The 14559-nt window shown below is 38.5% G+C and overlaps 1 protein-coding gene across 3 annotated transcripts in view; it reads right to left on the bottom strand.

Annotated features, from left to right (window-relative positions):
• The window catches only part of DCLK1 (doublecortin like kinase 1), a 349290-nt gene that overhangs the window by 60987 nt on the left and 273744 nt on the right, over positions 1-14559 (bottom strand). For 2 of the 3 annotated variants that reach the window (XM_039251868.1, XM_039251869.1), the window contains exons 3-4: positions 4956-5040; positions 2144-2252 (exon numbers count right to left, since the gene is read on the bottom strand). In XM_039251868.1, coding sequence (XP_039107799.1) covers positions 2144-2252; positions 4956-5040 — 194 coding nt within the window. Of the gene's footprint in view, positions 1-2143; positions 2253-4952; positions 5041-14559 lie in introns of all 3 variants that reach the window. The other variant, XM_039251867.1, reaches the window with a different exon arrangement.

Raw genomic sequence — 14559 nt, 5'->3', positions numbered from 1 at the left:
AAGGAAAGAAGGAAAGAAGGAAAGAAGGAAAGAAAGAAAGAAAGAAAGAAAGAAAGAAAGAAAGAAAGAAAGAAAGAAAGAAAGAAAGAAAGAAAGAAAGAAATTCCGGATGGAACCATGAGCACTTTCTATTGTGGGAAGACCAGTAAGTGTTGGACTAAGGCACCATCAAGCTCCCTGTGCCAGCTAGGAGAAGCAGCACATGGCTGCCACCCCAGACTCAACAGATGACAAACTTGGGCAGATAACCAGATGCCCCTCGTAGGAAGAGCAATCTGCTAAAAATGGGAATTTTGGCTACGGTGGGAAAAAAGTTAAAAAGAGTTTAATGTACTGTCAGTAAAGGTATAAATGAAATACAAACGTATATAAACACACACACATACACACACACTTCCATCCATTGGCTTAAGAATGGCTTTCCTGATTGTCTGACTTCTTTCTACAGGGACACATGTAGACACAGGTCATGTGTGACATTAGATCAGGTAAGCTGCATTCTCCTGACAGACTCTTTGCTGGAGGTGGTGGAGTGGTCAGAAGTGTGTGTTCTGGAGCTGGGCTCGGACCTGAGCGACCTTGGGCATTTCACTTCTCAAGGTGTTCCTTTGTATGCTATCAATGGAGAGAATACTGATATTATGGTATTATCATGCCAATTACATGAAATATCATAAAGGCTTTGTATATAGTGTATGCTCAGTGAACTGTGGCTGTTCCTGTTTTTGGAGGTGTGAAGCCTAGGAAAGTCATGGAGAATTTTCTGTACGTGGGGGTGAGGCAATCAACGGTCAAACTCTGTGGTGGCAGTGGGGTGATGAGGGGAAGAGAGGTGAAAAGATGACCTAACAGTAACTACTACGGGGTTTTCCATACTACCGATTCCTCATGCCCCTCTCTCACAGGGTGGCTGTTACGGTGGCTTGCTGGCACCGGTGGGAATATCCTAGCCCAGCTGGTACGCCGGGGTGGAGCAAAGTTTGAGATTTAGCGCACAAGGGTATCTTCACGAGGCCTCTGTTACCTTAGTCAGGGAAGCATCTTCCTAACAGTAGCAAAGGAATCAAAGGCTCCTTTGCAAAGGCGGGGGAGCAAATCGGGGGACACTGGCCAAACTAAGGACCCCTGTGGTGTCTGCGGCCCTGTGCAGACCGCCAGCTCTAAAGTAGCATGAAACTGCGCTCCTAAATCAGAGCCCCTGGAGAAGAACAAGCTCGGGATCTTGCCAGGCTAGAGCTTCTAGTCCGAGGCATCCTGTCTGAGTGGTAGTGCAGAGTGAAGGAGAATTAGCTCATACGGTGGTGAGCCGCAGGCGCCCAGCCTCATTGGGGGCCGAGAAAAGTGGCAGGGAAGTCTACACACCGCAGGCCGGCCCCAGGAAGCCAGCGGTGTATAGCCCATCAAGGAATGAGGCAGCTGCCCCCTGACTTTTCAACACTCTGCTCACCAGCTCTGAGAAGATGCTGTAGGCTGACCATGTCCCTGTAAAGGGAGAATCTGCTCAGGAAAGGAATTCCAATTCGAGCACCAGGCTTGGAGTTTGAGTTGTCCCTTCATCTAGTAGCCACCAGCCACTGTCCTTGATTAGATATCAAGGTCTCAGGCATAAACCCTTTACTCCAAACCCCTCGCCTGTGGCCCACAAGAGTACCACGCTCTTTCATTTTAAGACATTTTAATGTACTAAACACTATTTTTGCTGGCATCAGTATCTAATGCATTTTGAAGCAAGGCTATTACATTTAATCTGATGATTTATCATGTTAGAATTCACTGTATACAAGAACGTTCTGGCCTGTACAAAATGTCTCCAAACAGTAGAGAAAACTGCTCAATGTGGTTTTTTTTTTTTTTTTTTTAACAAAATAAAAGGACTCACCTGAAAGATATGGCAAAGGCTTGCTGAGTACATTAAAAAGGAAAAATCAAAGTCCTTAATTTATAGATTGTCCCAGGAATCACTACATTTTTCAAATCTGTTGTTAGACGGACTTTTCTTTCTTAAAAAAAATTTTTTTTTACATCTGGAGTTGAGACATTAAGCTGTTCCATATGTGCCACAGACTAAAATAAAGTCACAACCTTGGAAAACATAATGCCAAATGTCTCCTTCAAAGTCCGATGCAAATGAGATCCTTCTCACCTTTCTACACATTCCTTGACAACAGCAAAATTTCCATCCCCTATTGTTCTTCCGACTTTATACCGTTCTGTTATTGTGGCTGGAATCTGGAAGCCTTCCTCCAACACTTCTGAAAGAAACATTAGTACATTTTTATCGGTAGAAAAGGGAACGCAGATGTTGCACCAGAGAAACATTTAGAAGTATCATCGGATAGACTGGAACGGATTCAGAATCAATATGTCACTTTCTGTAGAGGGAGGCAAGCCCCTGCTGCTGACATTGTATACTCAACAGTTTTTTACTAAGACAAATGATAAACTAAAAGGAAACGTAAAACGTATGGGGTCCGCTCCCACCGATGGAAGAGGGGCAGCGGGGATTCAGAGAAGGAAGTTTGGCTATTCCAGTTTCGTGCCAATGTGATCAATAGTGTTTGCAGAATACCCACGAAATGGCATTCCTGGGGAAGGCTTAGGAGGAAAATGGAGCTTACAGGGGACGCCGGACTGCTTGACATGGTACAAGCATGAAGCGCGCCTGCTGTTTGGACACTTAGCTTTACTACATCCTGAAGTGGAGATCTCCGTAAAATTTCTTAGGAACTAAGCCCTGGGCGCCACCCCTCTCCAGTATCAATGAGCAGATTTTAGACAAATGTTCTCACCAGTAACCTGCATAGCAGATGTTGAGTTAAAATTGCAATATTTATTATGTCTGTGAACAGAACAGTTTTGTAGTTTCAATTATGTTAGTGCCACTAACACAACACATTTTCCCCCTTAAAATGCATTTTGAAATATTTTACAAATGCCTAATAATGCTTTAAATATCTAAGGCCATAAAACTAAATAAGCCACACTTAGGTCACATAAATATACTGGATAACCTTTAACATCTTAGGGGTGTAAAAAGCCTTTTATTGCTGGGCTCTAAAATTTACATGCTTTAAAGTTATAAATCCTAGCCCTCCCTCAGGCAAACTGAATACAAAATGTGATGGAAGCCTAGTGTGCTTTCTAAATGTGCTCCTATTCTGACCTTTAATCATAAACGGAGACTAAACATTTCTTCTCGAAATAAAAGTAAAACCTTAGGCAGTGCCTAGGCTTTCTTGGTGATTTTTGTATTCTCTATTAGTCTGCATCACTGGGGACCAACAAATGGAAACTCGCAATCATCACACATCTGCTTTAGGACCCTTATTCTGGTTCTGGGATCATGCTCAATCTGCACCACTCTGGATTCTAGGGTGGATGGAATTTCTGGAAAGGGTTGTACAAAGTAGGACATTTGCTGCTGCTATTTTTACCCTTGGCATTTATTTGTGCAGCCTCTTTGCCTCTTTATACAGATACATTTTAGTCTTTGCCCACTAGAAGCTATCACAGAGGTTTCTAGAATACAGTGAGAGGTGAAGCCAATTAATACCCCCTCCCTAATCCCCACCATCTCACACCCAAAGAAGCCAGTTATTTTGCCTCTGAAAGACTTAGCCTGGGGATTCTTGTCGACTCCATGGGAATCAGAGGAGATGGCTGGAGAAGTTTCAAACCCACTGCAAAGAACCCGAATTTATAAAACATCTCTCAGATGACACGGTCTTAAGGCTTTTTACTACATGGATAATAAAAATAACCTTCCTTGGCTGTCAGAGGCAAGTCTGACTCCAGATGGGAAACGGAAGGAGGTACTTCATCCCTCCTTGCAGTGGATGCATCACTGAGGCACCCATCTGGAGCACATGGTTTGGGATTTTTTTTTCTCCTATTGATAAAAATGTATCTTCTTGGCTAAGAAGGCTTTGTCAAAGTCTTAGCCAAGGACCATTTCATTTCATTAGGTAAATACAACACAGTGGAACAAAAGGGACTTCTAGATGGCTGAATTTCATAGTTCCGGAAATGCAAAAAAACAAAAACAAAAACAAAACCCAAACAAAAGAAAACAACTCTGGTACTTCACGGTAATCAGGAAACAATTCATGTGGAAATCACTTATCTCATCTGACATAATCGAAGTGCTTCCCCCCACCCCCACCAAAGGTACTTCTTCTGGAAAATTAAATAATATCATTTCCAACAAATAAGGGATACTGGTTCTTTAACAGTGGCTTGATCACATCAGTTTTAAAATTTTCTAAACACTGTCTCATAATTGATTTGAGCCTGATAATGACACCCAGGGAGGAAAGAAGTATATATTATAATACTATACAATTTGATAGAAGGGGAACTAAGGCGCAGAAAGCTGAAGAGGCTTATCCAAAACAATCCAGCAAGTCCGTGAAAACAGTCAATTCTGAAATCCAGGTCATTTGACCACATCACAGAGAAATTCTAAAATGAACTAGCTTAAGGTACAAAGAATATTCTTGCAATTGCTGTCAAGTAATTCTTTTTGTAAGGCCATATTTTCACATATTGAGTTCACTTAAGTACATCTGTGGGGCTCTAACGGGCAATGGAGAGAGTAAGTATACTTTAATATACTGAAAGTGAACAGAATTCAGGAAAACAAAGGCAGCCATTACTTCCTTCTATTTTCAAAGTAGGCAAGAGCTGGCCTTCTTAGAATACTTATACCCTCAGAGGACGTGAAATATCCAAATGGGCTAATTCCCTTTTCCTGTTCCCAGAGAGTAGATATGATCCCTAGGGGAAACCATATGCAATCCTATCCCCTTGCTCTGACCCCCAGGAGCTGAATTAAGCTTCTATTTCGTAATGCTCGTGAAGTTACAGTTTTCTAAAGTAAATTTGGCCAGCCCATCCTCTGCCCCCCTGTACAAGGCAAGCCTTCTCCTCAGACACCAAGTTCCCAAGCTCACCACCTTCTCCGGGTCCATCATTCTCGTCCATTGAGCTGCAGACTTTGGTGGATGCAAGCGAAGTAGAGGAGCCTCCATGTTGAGAGCTCTGCAGAAGGGAACAGAAACAGAGAATAAAATCACTGTGTCAGTGTCAGTCTCCAGCTGCTCTGCCCAGCCCAGAATCTCGGGAGATAATTGCACCCATCACCAGGGAGGATTTGCTCTGAACACTCGAAAAGGGAGGTTCTTAGACTATTCCATTGAATTACTTCTCTTTCCCGCCCTATTAACCAATAATGGATGGTTTAACTGTGTCAAGATAATCTCTCTATATTTGGATGTTCCTTGACTTTTTATTCCTTTTTCTCAAAATCAGCATCCCATAGCTTACTGTTCAGGTTTGTCAGGGTTTAAGCATCTCACCTCACTTTTCCACAGTCTATCTGCAAACAGGCCTGAAATATGGCTCCACTCTGATCTCATCCAATGTTGTTTTCTATTCTTACCATAGGAAAAAAAATTCTCTTCAGTTTATTTTATGGAATATTCTTAAAAAAATATTGAGGCTTACCACATCGTTGGAGAAAGGTTATAGAGTGGGTTTGTTAATTCCACTTTGCAAGAAAGACACAAGCACTAAGCTGGTTATCAATATGTTAACTGCTACAAAATAAGTCTGAGGCAAAGACAAGACTAAAAGCCTAAGCCTGGTGATTCCCTTGTATTTTTGGTGTATTTTGGCTCAAGACCAATGAGAGCAGACAGGGTAACAGCTCTATGACAAAGCTCAGAGGATGAAACAATACCAAATATTTAGTACTATGATTAGCTACGGGGCAATACTTTAACAATGAACCTTTGCATCTCTGCATCTATTCCTTGAGCAAACAATCTGCACATTTCAATGCTATTTCTAAACAGTGAACACAGCTTGTCCTAAAAGATCTTCCTTCTGTTTCCCTGGGTTTATCCACTTGGTTGGCCTGATGGGAGCAGGAGGCGGTGAGGGGGCGGCATTGGCTCATGGTGCCGGCTGTCTGTGGAGCAGAGAGAAGGGAAAGAGCATCTGTAGTTGAATTAATAATGAAGAGGTGGCGAGAAGCAAAGCTGACCTATTTTTCCTCTGCTTACCTGTTTCCCTTCAACCTCCTCCCCATTCCATCCAGCCTTAACGGTACACAAAGTAGGAGGGAAGAGAAAGCTTTATGTAAGTCCTTTACCCCCAACAGTATCATTGCATAAAAGCAAAGATGGTAGTTTTCACCAGAAAGACTGACATCACTGGGAAGATGTTACTTAAATCACCGCAGGGCCATTTGAGTCCAGTGCCTGTTCTCTCAGGTGTGGCTAAGATAAATGTGCTCCATTGGACAAGTTCATCAAAGCTGGCAGCTGATCTTGGGGTAAAAGTTAAATTCACGGAAAGGATGCATCTGCTTATACAGAGGGCATCCTAGAAGTTTTCTGGGGACTCTACAATAACCCTGAATGCCACATAGTTTGTGTGATGTGTCATTTATTTTCCTATATCATAAGAATTCCCCCATCAACCAGTCTGGTGACTTGAGCGGGGTCTTTTCCGTTTCACCCAACCTCCCTTTGTGACAAGCAGCACACATTTATCCTCTATCAGGCTAGAAAGAGGGATCAGTTTGTGACCTTGAAACAGATCTCTCTTGGGATGATACTAACTATATAGTCATAACTCTGTCGAAGGTACTGTAAATGTGTGAGCTTCTAAGTCATGCTCTCCTGACTTTTACCGATGTCTGTTTGTAAAAAACCTTGTATTTGTAATATTGGAATACAAGGCTTAAACAAGGCAGATTTGTGATGCTGGTGTCTGGAGAAAATAAACATTAACATTACCACATTTGAGAGGAAGGGGTGTGTTTTCCAGAAAGTGAGATCTTTTATCCCCTGTGTCATTGCTTTTGCTGTAGACATAATGTTGTTCCAAGCAGAAAAGCAGTAAGCAGACGTCTAAAATGTAGACCTTCTCTTCTGGGCTTTGTGATCCTTGAATTTCTTCCAGCAGCATCACAAGTGGTGTTTAATAATGTAGACACATTGCGGTTTGGGGTGGCAGGTGCCGTCTTGTCATATGGTGTTTTAATTTTTAGAATACAAAGCCACATTCTTTCATCAAGCACTCGAATTAATAGACTGGGGTAGAGTGTTTCCTAGCAAAGATGTCCACATTTATGCACTCAGTTCCAAAAGCTTGTTCTTTTAATAAGAATATCAGCTACTCAAAACAGAGCTCTGACCCAGGGGCACCTGGTGGCTCAGTCGGTTAAGCGTCCGACTTCAGCTCAGGCCATGATTTCGAGGTCCCCGAGTTCCAGCCCCACGTCAGGATGTCAGGATCTGGGCCGACAGCTCAGAGCCTGGAACCTGCTTTGGATTCTGTCTCTCTCTCTCTCTGCCCCTCCCCTGCTCATGCTCTGTCTCTCTCTTTCTTTCTCAAAAATAATAAACATTAAAAAAAAAGAACTCTGACCCAAAGTATACGAAAACATCATTTAACTTGTAATGTGTTATAAACTAGCTGGATATGATTCACTGAAGTGCCGCATCAACGAACTAGTTACAGTTTTTACAGTGTCGCCAAATGTCTGCTGCCCTGAGCGCTTGCCACAATGCCAGCTGTGTTTTCTCTGCCTTATGGACCAAAAACCCTCAAGGTTTTTAGGCTCTGGTTTAAAAAAAAAAAAAAAAAAAAAAGTAGAGTTAACACAAGTTTACATTTAGATTGCTTATTTTCAACTTCAGGTTTGAAAATGTACCCAAGGTAATTTCAAACTTCAAGTTGAGGGTAACGATTTTAAGAGAAAAAAATGATTTAATTACCAGTAGAACTCCAAGTGGAAAGTTCTTATTTAATTTATTATGCTCAAACAGAGTAAAAGATTCAGAGTAGTAGATTTTTAATGGGGTAATCACTTCTTTTTCCCAAAGAAGGCAGTTAACATTACATACTTTTCCAAGAGAATGATTATTCATGGATTCAAAGAACTTCAGGGATTGGAGTAGGCCTTAAATATTACCTATTCCATCCTACTTCCATTCAAAGACCAAATTCTCACTATAAAAATCCCAGCCATGTGGTCAAATAGCCTCTGTCCAAACACTCTGCAAGTGAACACATTACTTCTTGAGGTAGTCCCTTAATTGTTCACATGAGGCAAAGAAAGTTCTTCTTTATGTTGAAATTGATGTTCTTCTATGTTTTCCACTCATTGGTCTTAGATCTCACCTCTGGAGCTATCCAGTACAGGTCTAATCCACTTATCGACAGTGCTTCAAGAATTTGGGAATAGTTACTAAACCCCTTCAATTTGGATATTTCTAGGTTTTTTTGTTTTTTTATTATTTTTTTTATTGTTCATCAGGTGACAAGGTTCCATAACCCCTTTATACTCTTATGGGTGCACTCTGATTCTCAATATCTCTTGTTAATAATGCTACTGCTCAAACAAATGTAATATTCTAGGTGTACCTGAGCAGCATAGATCAGAGGATAGAGCTTTCTTCCTTGTGAACAGAATATTAATGCACTTTAAGATCACACTGGCTTGTTGATAGCACCGTAACTTTTTAGCCTAACACTGAGTTCACAGATATGTTAGATCTCCCCAGTCTGTATTTGGCAGGGTGGTGTTTTGGATCAAGTGTAAGACTTCCTATTTATTATGTTAAGTGTCATATTTATTACACTGATATGCTTGCAGACTGTTATTTTTTGGATTCTGATTTTGTCACCTAATGTTTTTGTCTTCTCTCCTGGTTGGAGTGATTCAATAATAAACATGACTCTTTGTGTATGCTAGTTACTAATCCTAAATATACTAATTTAGACAGTGCTGGAACATTTTGATTACCACCCATAAGTCTGATTGGAGAATTTTGAAAATTACTTAAGGGAGAATGTGTAAATTTTTGCTCTTTAGAAATAACCCAATGAGATTAATCAGCCTTTATCTGTGACCAATAGAAGCTGAAAGCCCACTTATATTTTTGCAGGCTTACAAGTGAAATCAGTTTACTTATTTGGCTTTTCTGAACAGATAAACCTTTTTATAGTATACATAATAAGACTTTTTCTTTGCTTCAGTTTGCTAGTTCTAAGGCATCTGGGTGTATAGTACAGAACATACAGTTATTTCAGAATTTAATGCAATTAGCTGCTCTAAGAGACATTGTGACATTTGAAATGTTATCACCTTCAAGCTGATTTAATGGGAACCAGGTGGGCAGGTTGCTGGCACCCAGATGCTTTCATGCACACCTTCATAAAAGTACTGCCTTAAGTAAGAACACATCCGAAGTGGAGCTTTTCAGCTTGGGATCATATAACAGATGGAGAACATATCACACTTTTTGAAGTAAGTGAGAAAGCTGACATAACAGCTCTAACCACATTTTACCAAGATGTATCTGATGACTACGTAGTTAAAAACATTTCATTTTAAATATAATGGTACTAGTTACCCCTGCCATTTGTATTAATGGTGTCACTCACCTGAGGTCTACACTGAATAAAGTTTTCAAAAATTTCCAATTGATCCAACTGATCTACTCAAGGTAGAAAAATCTCACCACACAATTTTAGCTTTGATTGGATAACTGTATTACTTCCACTTCACATTCTGTCTTGGCATACAATTATTACTTTGTTAATATTGATTTGAAAAACTGTAAGAAAAAGAATTTAAAAATCAAGCGGATCAACTTTATAAAGGAAACAAACACAACCAATAAATATTTACCAAACTCAAACTACTGTCTTGATGATCTTGAGGTCTATGGAATCTCTAAAGATGACCTCCTTTAATAAAAAAAATTAAATCAGACCCAGTGTAGAAAGCTTAAAACCTGAGGATTCTGTGTGAGTACAGACACATCATACATTCATTTGCTCTCTAAGTGCATATAGAACAACAAGTTGGTGACATCAATCTATCATAACCAATAAGGTGTTATTATGTGAAACAAGACAGAGGGGAATTCCTCTTTTTTCAAATTCCTCTGTTTGCATTCTTCATAGCATGTTCCCCTCAATACAGTTTATGACACAAGTAATCATGTGCGTAACAAGAATCAACATTGAAAAATGTAAAATGTCATCATAAAGATTTGGTCAAAGTTTTTAAAAGACGGAAGAATTCGTGAAATTGGTTTACTCAAAATGAACATGGGAATACTGGCATTAAATCTATGAGAGTGAAGCCACCCACATGAGCCAAGATTTCGAAAATAAATGCATTGAGCTGCGATTTTGTTTGATCAAATGGCCCTCTTGCCTCTAGAGTACAGTCACTATACTCAGGCCAAGATCTACAAATTCAAAATCTGAACCATTTGTCTTGAAGAGACTGTCGTGTCGGGGGCGGAGGTCGGGGGTCACATTGTCTCCTTTGACGAGTTATTCTTCACGAAATCATAGTTCAGAAGGGGACCAGAAAGTCATCTAGTTTATCACCTCTTGATAAAATAATTCCCTCCATGATTTACTTCCCAAATGAGATTCCTAGTCTGTGATGAAGGGAGCTCACTATTCTTCCAGGCACCTGCTATACTATGTTAAGAAAGTATAAATACAATTTGGAACTTATAAATGTGTAAATGTTTCTTCCAGTTGTACCATTATTGCTTTGGGAACTGCTTACATTCAGGTTATCATGGAACAAATAAAGAGAACCAACTAAAGCAAACTATAATTTAAAAGCTAAAAAGAACCTACTAAAAATATTAGATTTAAAACTAGAATTTTGGATTTCCATAATAATGTGAATGTAAAATATTTTTCTGACTAAGCCAGTAGAATTTTCTATTCTCCCTTACACCAAACCATGCACTAAATAAAGTATGGAGTTTTGTTCTAGACTGAAGTTGGGTAATCAAGCATTTTATTATCATCACTATTTATTATATATTTTCTTATTTGATATATTCATTTACTCAGTGATGTTAAAATAACTTGTATACACACCCATGTACATATATCCACATGATCATTTCCCCCACCCTACAATGTGGTGACCACGGGGGAAATGCCCTGAAACCCAAGAGACAGCTAGTATGTCTAAAAAACTGCATGCCAATTCTTTTTCAATCAGTTGGCCACTGGTCTGACAAATTCACCCTTAAGACAACCCTGAGAGAAAAGTATATTACTGATTTTAATACAACCAGCTGAAACTGAATTCTTCGTAAGATAGTCGTCTCATTTTGCTATTTGCTATTGCCAATATCTTATACTTTAGATGTCATGGAATGCCATTCTGCAGTATCTCAAGTATCACTTTGCTGATGCTAATTACATCACAAGAATGCCATAAACATAATTAGGAAGTAAAGATTACCCCTCAAAGTCATTTCCATTTCAATGTCTACTTATAAGTATTCTGAAAGAAACTCACTGAACAACATAGGTGGTTTTTCCTGTTTATTACATAGTTATTCTAAGGTGGTAAGTGTCACAAAGTTAACTTTGAGGGGAATAACATGGTCCAATGTGAAATACAAGCTATAACATTTTACAATGAAACCACAACACAAGGTGATGGAACTTTTCGAAACTGGGTAGTTCAATGAAACATCTCATCATTCAGCGCTATAAAACTCTGCTGATGGCCTCAACTGATGGACTTTTAAAACATTTTAACACCACATGCTCTTTTTAAGAGAATATACATCCAAGCCACTCAAGCCATATGCAGAAAGTATGTCAACCTCTTTGTAAAAATTTCATCCAATTTTACAACATTCATAGTGTATTTTGAAGTAAAAAGTCCTTAGGACAAATAAGTCAATTCCTTGCTTGTTGATGAATGTAAAGTAAAAAAAAAAACATGCATCACAGGAAAATTAGCTTTCATAGTTCTTTGCCTGTGACCTTTCAGATGCCTACTATCTTAGCTTCAAAACCCTTTTGTGGCCATATATAATACAAATACCCATGTATTACATGCACCATTGATATTCTCTTGGAATTTATCCATCATCCTTACTAAAATGAACCACATTTTAAAGACACTATATATCATGCACTCTTGAAAATTACAGCTAGGGCCTCAGATTTCCCATCTTTTCCACATGCGTTACAGGCGCAAAATTACAAATATTTTTCAGCTGACACTATAACAAACTGCATCAGGCAACTGGTATATTGAATTCAATATATCTCTAATTTTTACACCACACTCTTGTGGACTATCTCTGACAAGTACAGTTCTCACTCACATGCACAATTAGAGATGCTAGCAAAACTAATGCAAATATGTATAAATGGGCAAATGTAGGCATATATAGTAAATCCATTTGATTAACATTTTCAAGTGTGTATATATTTATACAGATATATACACACACATAGCAAGTATAAGAAGGTTACTACTGAAAATATATGAAGAGTTTAGAACAGTGTTTTGAAAGAACACACAAAATTGCCTTACAGGTTATCTGGCTTTGTTACCAACTTCCTTCAAATCAAACACAGTTTGGATTATTTTATGTTTATGTTTCAATATTAACACTCAACCGCTCACAACTCTATAAATCAATGTTTCATTCTTAGTGAATATTGATCGACAATCAATGTATATCATCAATACATACACATTAGAGAAAACATCAGTGATAGTGTTCACTCATTTTAATAATTGAATATCAAGATATAAACATTAATGTGTGCTTATATTTAATAATTAACACAATATTGGATTCGTTTGAATTGCACATTGTGTATCTGGATTCCAATTTTTGTTTATTTGCTAAAAAAAATCACCGTATCTATTAGGAACCATTTTGCCTTGCTAGTTTAGCATACTGCTTTTGAACTTAAAAATGCCCCCGCTAATATGTCACATATAACAATTTATGACATTTAGGTTTTGCAAAATCCCCAGAGCCAGTAACTTATAAGGCTGTGTCACAAACACCATAGTTTACTATTTATGGCCTATAAACATACACAAACACTTATATAAGCACACCCATATACACACAGAGCCCTGAAAATTTACATAGACACCCACACACCTGTATAGATATATGGCCACACAGGAAAAATTTAGTAGTCTAATAGCTCAAATACATGGGATTATTTTTCAAGAATATTATTTTCATCAAGAAATTTAGCATTTAGACTTCCTTGCTTTTAAATGGAGAAAGGAAAAAAAAAAGCCCAATCAGGTATAGATTTGTAGTGGATGCAACCTAATAGCCCTGCTGCTTAATGTAGGGAATACATATAGTACATAAATGTTGGTTCAAATGTTTCTAGGAGATATTACTTGATTTTTTTGATACTTAGATAAGCCAATGTAAGAAGACGGGGATGTGTACAGATGAGTGGACCTGACACATCTTAAAAGGCTATGACAGTATAGAAACATTGTGGATGCCCCCTCTCTCCCCCCATTTGACTGATTAAAGCAAGACAAAGAAGAAATAAACCACCACATGGTTTTCATAACCAGTCTTCTGAGTTCACACTGAACTTCACACTTGATCTATTATTGTTTTGCATTTCTAAAATGCTGAAAGCAGGGAAATACTTATCCTATCTTTTTTCTATGATGTCTAAGAAAAACAAGTGTGTGCAAATGAAGAAGTATCAAACTTTTAACTACAGCACAATGTCTTCATAGCACATTTAAGGTTTACCATAAGGATGAAAATGCATGGCTTTTGCTGGAGCTCTCTCCTGCTCAGTAGAATAATTTTAAAGTTCAGTGCTTAATTTTTTAAAAAGAATTCTGTGTGTAAGTAAATCTTAACTGCCTATAAATCATCAGTTTGATTCCACTAGTGAACTGAAAACTTCTGGTTTGTCGCTAAGAATTTTTAAAAAAATTTCTCCTTTAGTATAATGGAATTACGCTCTGCATAGAAAGAGATCTCAAAGTCTATAAATGGTGTGTTGTTTCAATCTCTGAGGGACTTTAGTTTCAAAAAGTAAATGATATATATTGCCTCTGAACAGTCCTTTAATAAAAGTCATATGTTCAAAAGATTAAATGCTGTGGAACAGCATTTCCTTTGGAACTGCCTGAATGGAAAGCTGGCCATGATATCTATCGGCAATTAGTACAAGTATAGTTTCTTTTAGCCATGTCTAAACAAAGCCATGGGCTTCGTATCAATTGGCAATATCTGCCACTTATCCAGAACAAATAGCATTTATTGGACCTTTCTAAGCAGCACTTGTCCCTAAGATTGACAGTGCAGGGAAGTTGAAATTTTTGGAATTTATTTTTGTTCTGGACCATCTGACCCCGCCAGATTTAAGTTAACTGTTCCACTGCTTTCTTTGCATTTTTGACAGTTCAGTCAAATACATACTAATCTTTTATGGACTCAACTGTATTAAGTAATGCATTTTACAAAGACGTAACTAGAACAGACACCAGCATAGGCAACTTCACAGATGTTTACTGTTTCAGCTAAAACAAAGCAGCCTTTTGATCTCAGCAGGAGTCTCTGTTCATTTCTATTGGAAACAGTTTTAAAACCTGAAGTCTGGAACAGGTATTATTATGAACTGTTCTTTCAAGATGGAATGATTCAGTTTGCGGTTCGAATAACCTGCCAGAGAAGTGTCTTTCTCTCTAACAGA

Source organism: Hyaena hyaena, unplaced genomic scaffold (genome assembly GCF_003009895.1).
Source record: "Hyaena hyaena isolate Hyena2069 unplaced genomic scaffold, ASM300989v1 scaffold_398, whole genome shotgun sequence".
In the NCBI taxonomy this organism is placed as follows: Eukaryota; Metazoa; Chordata; class Mammalia; order Carnivora; family Hyaenidae; genus Hyaena; species Hyaena hyaena.
The sequence above is the reverse complement of the archived record's forward strand: the minus strand, read 5'-3'. Positions and strand labels throughout refer to the sequence as shown.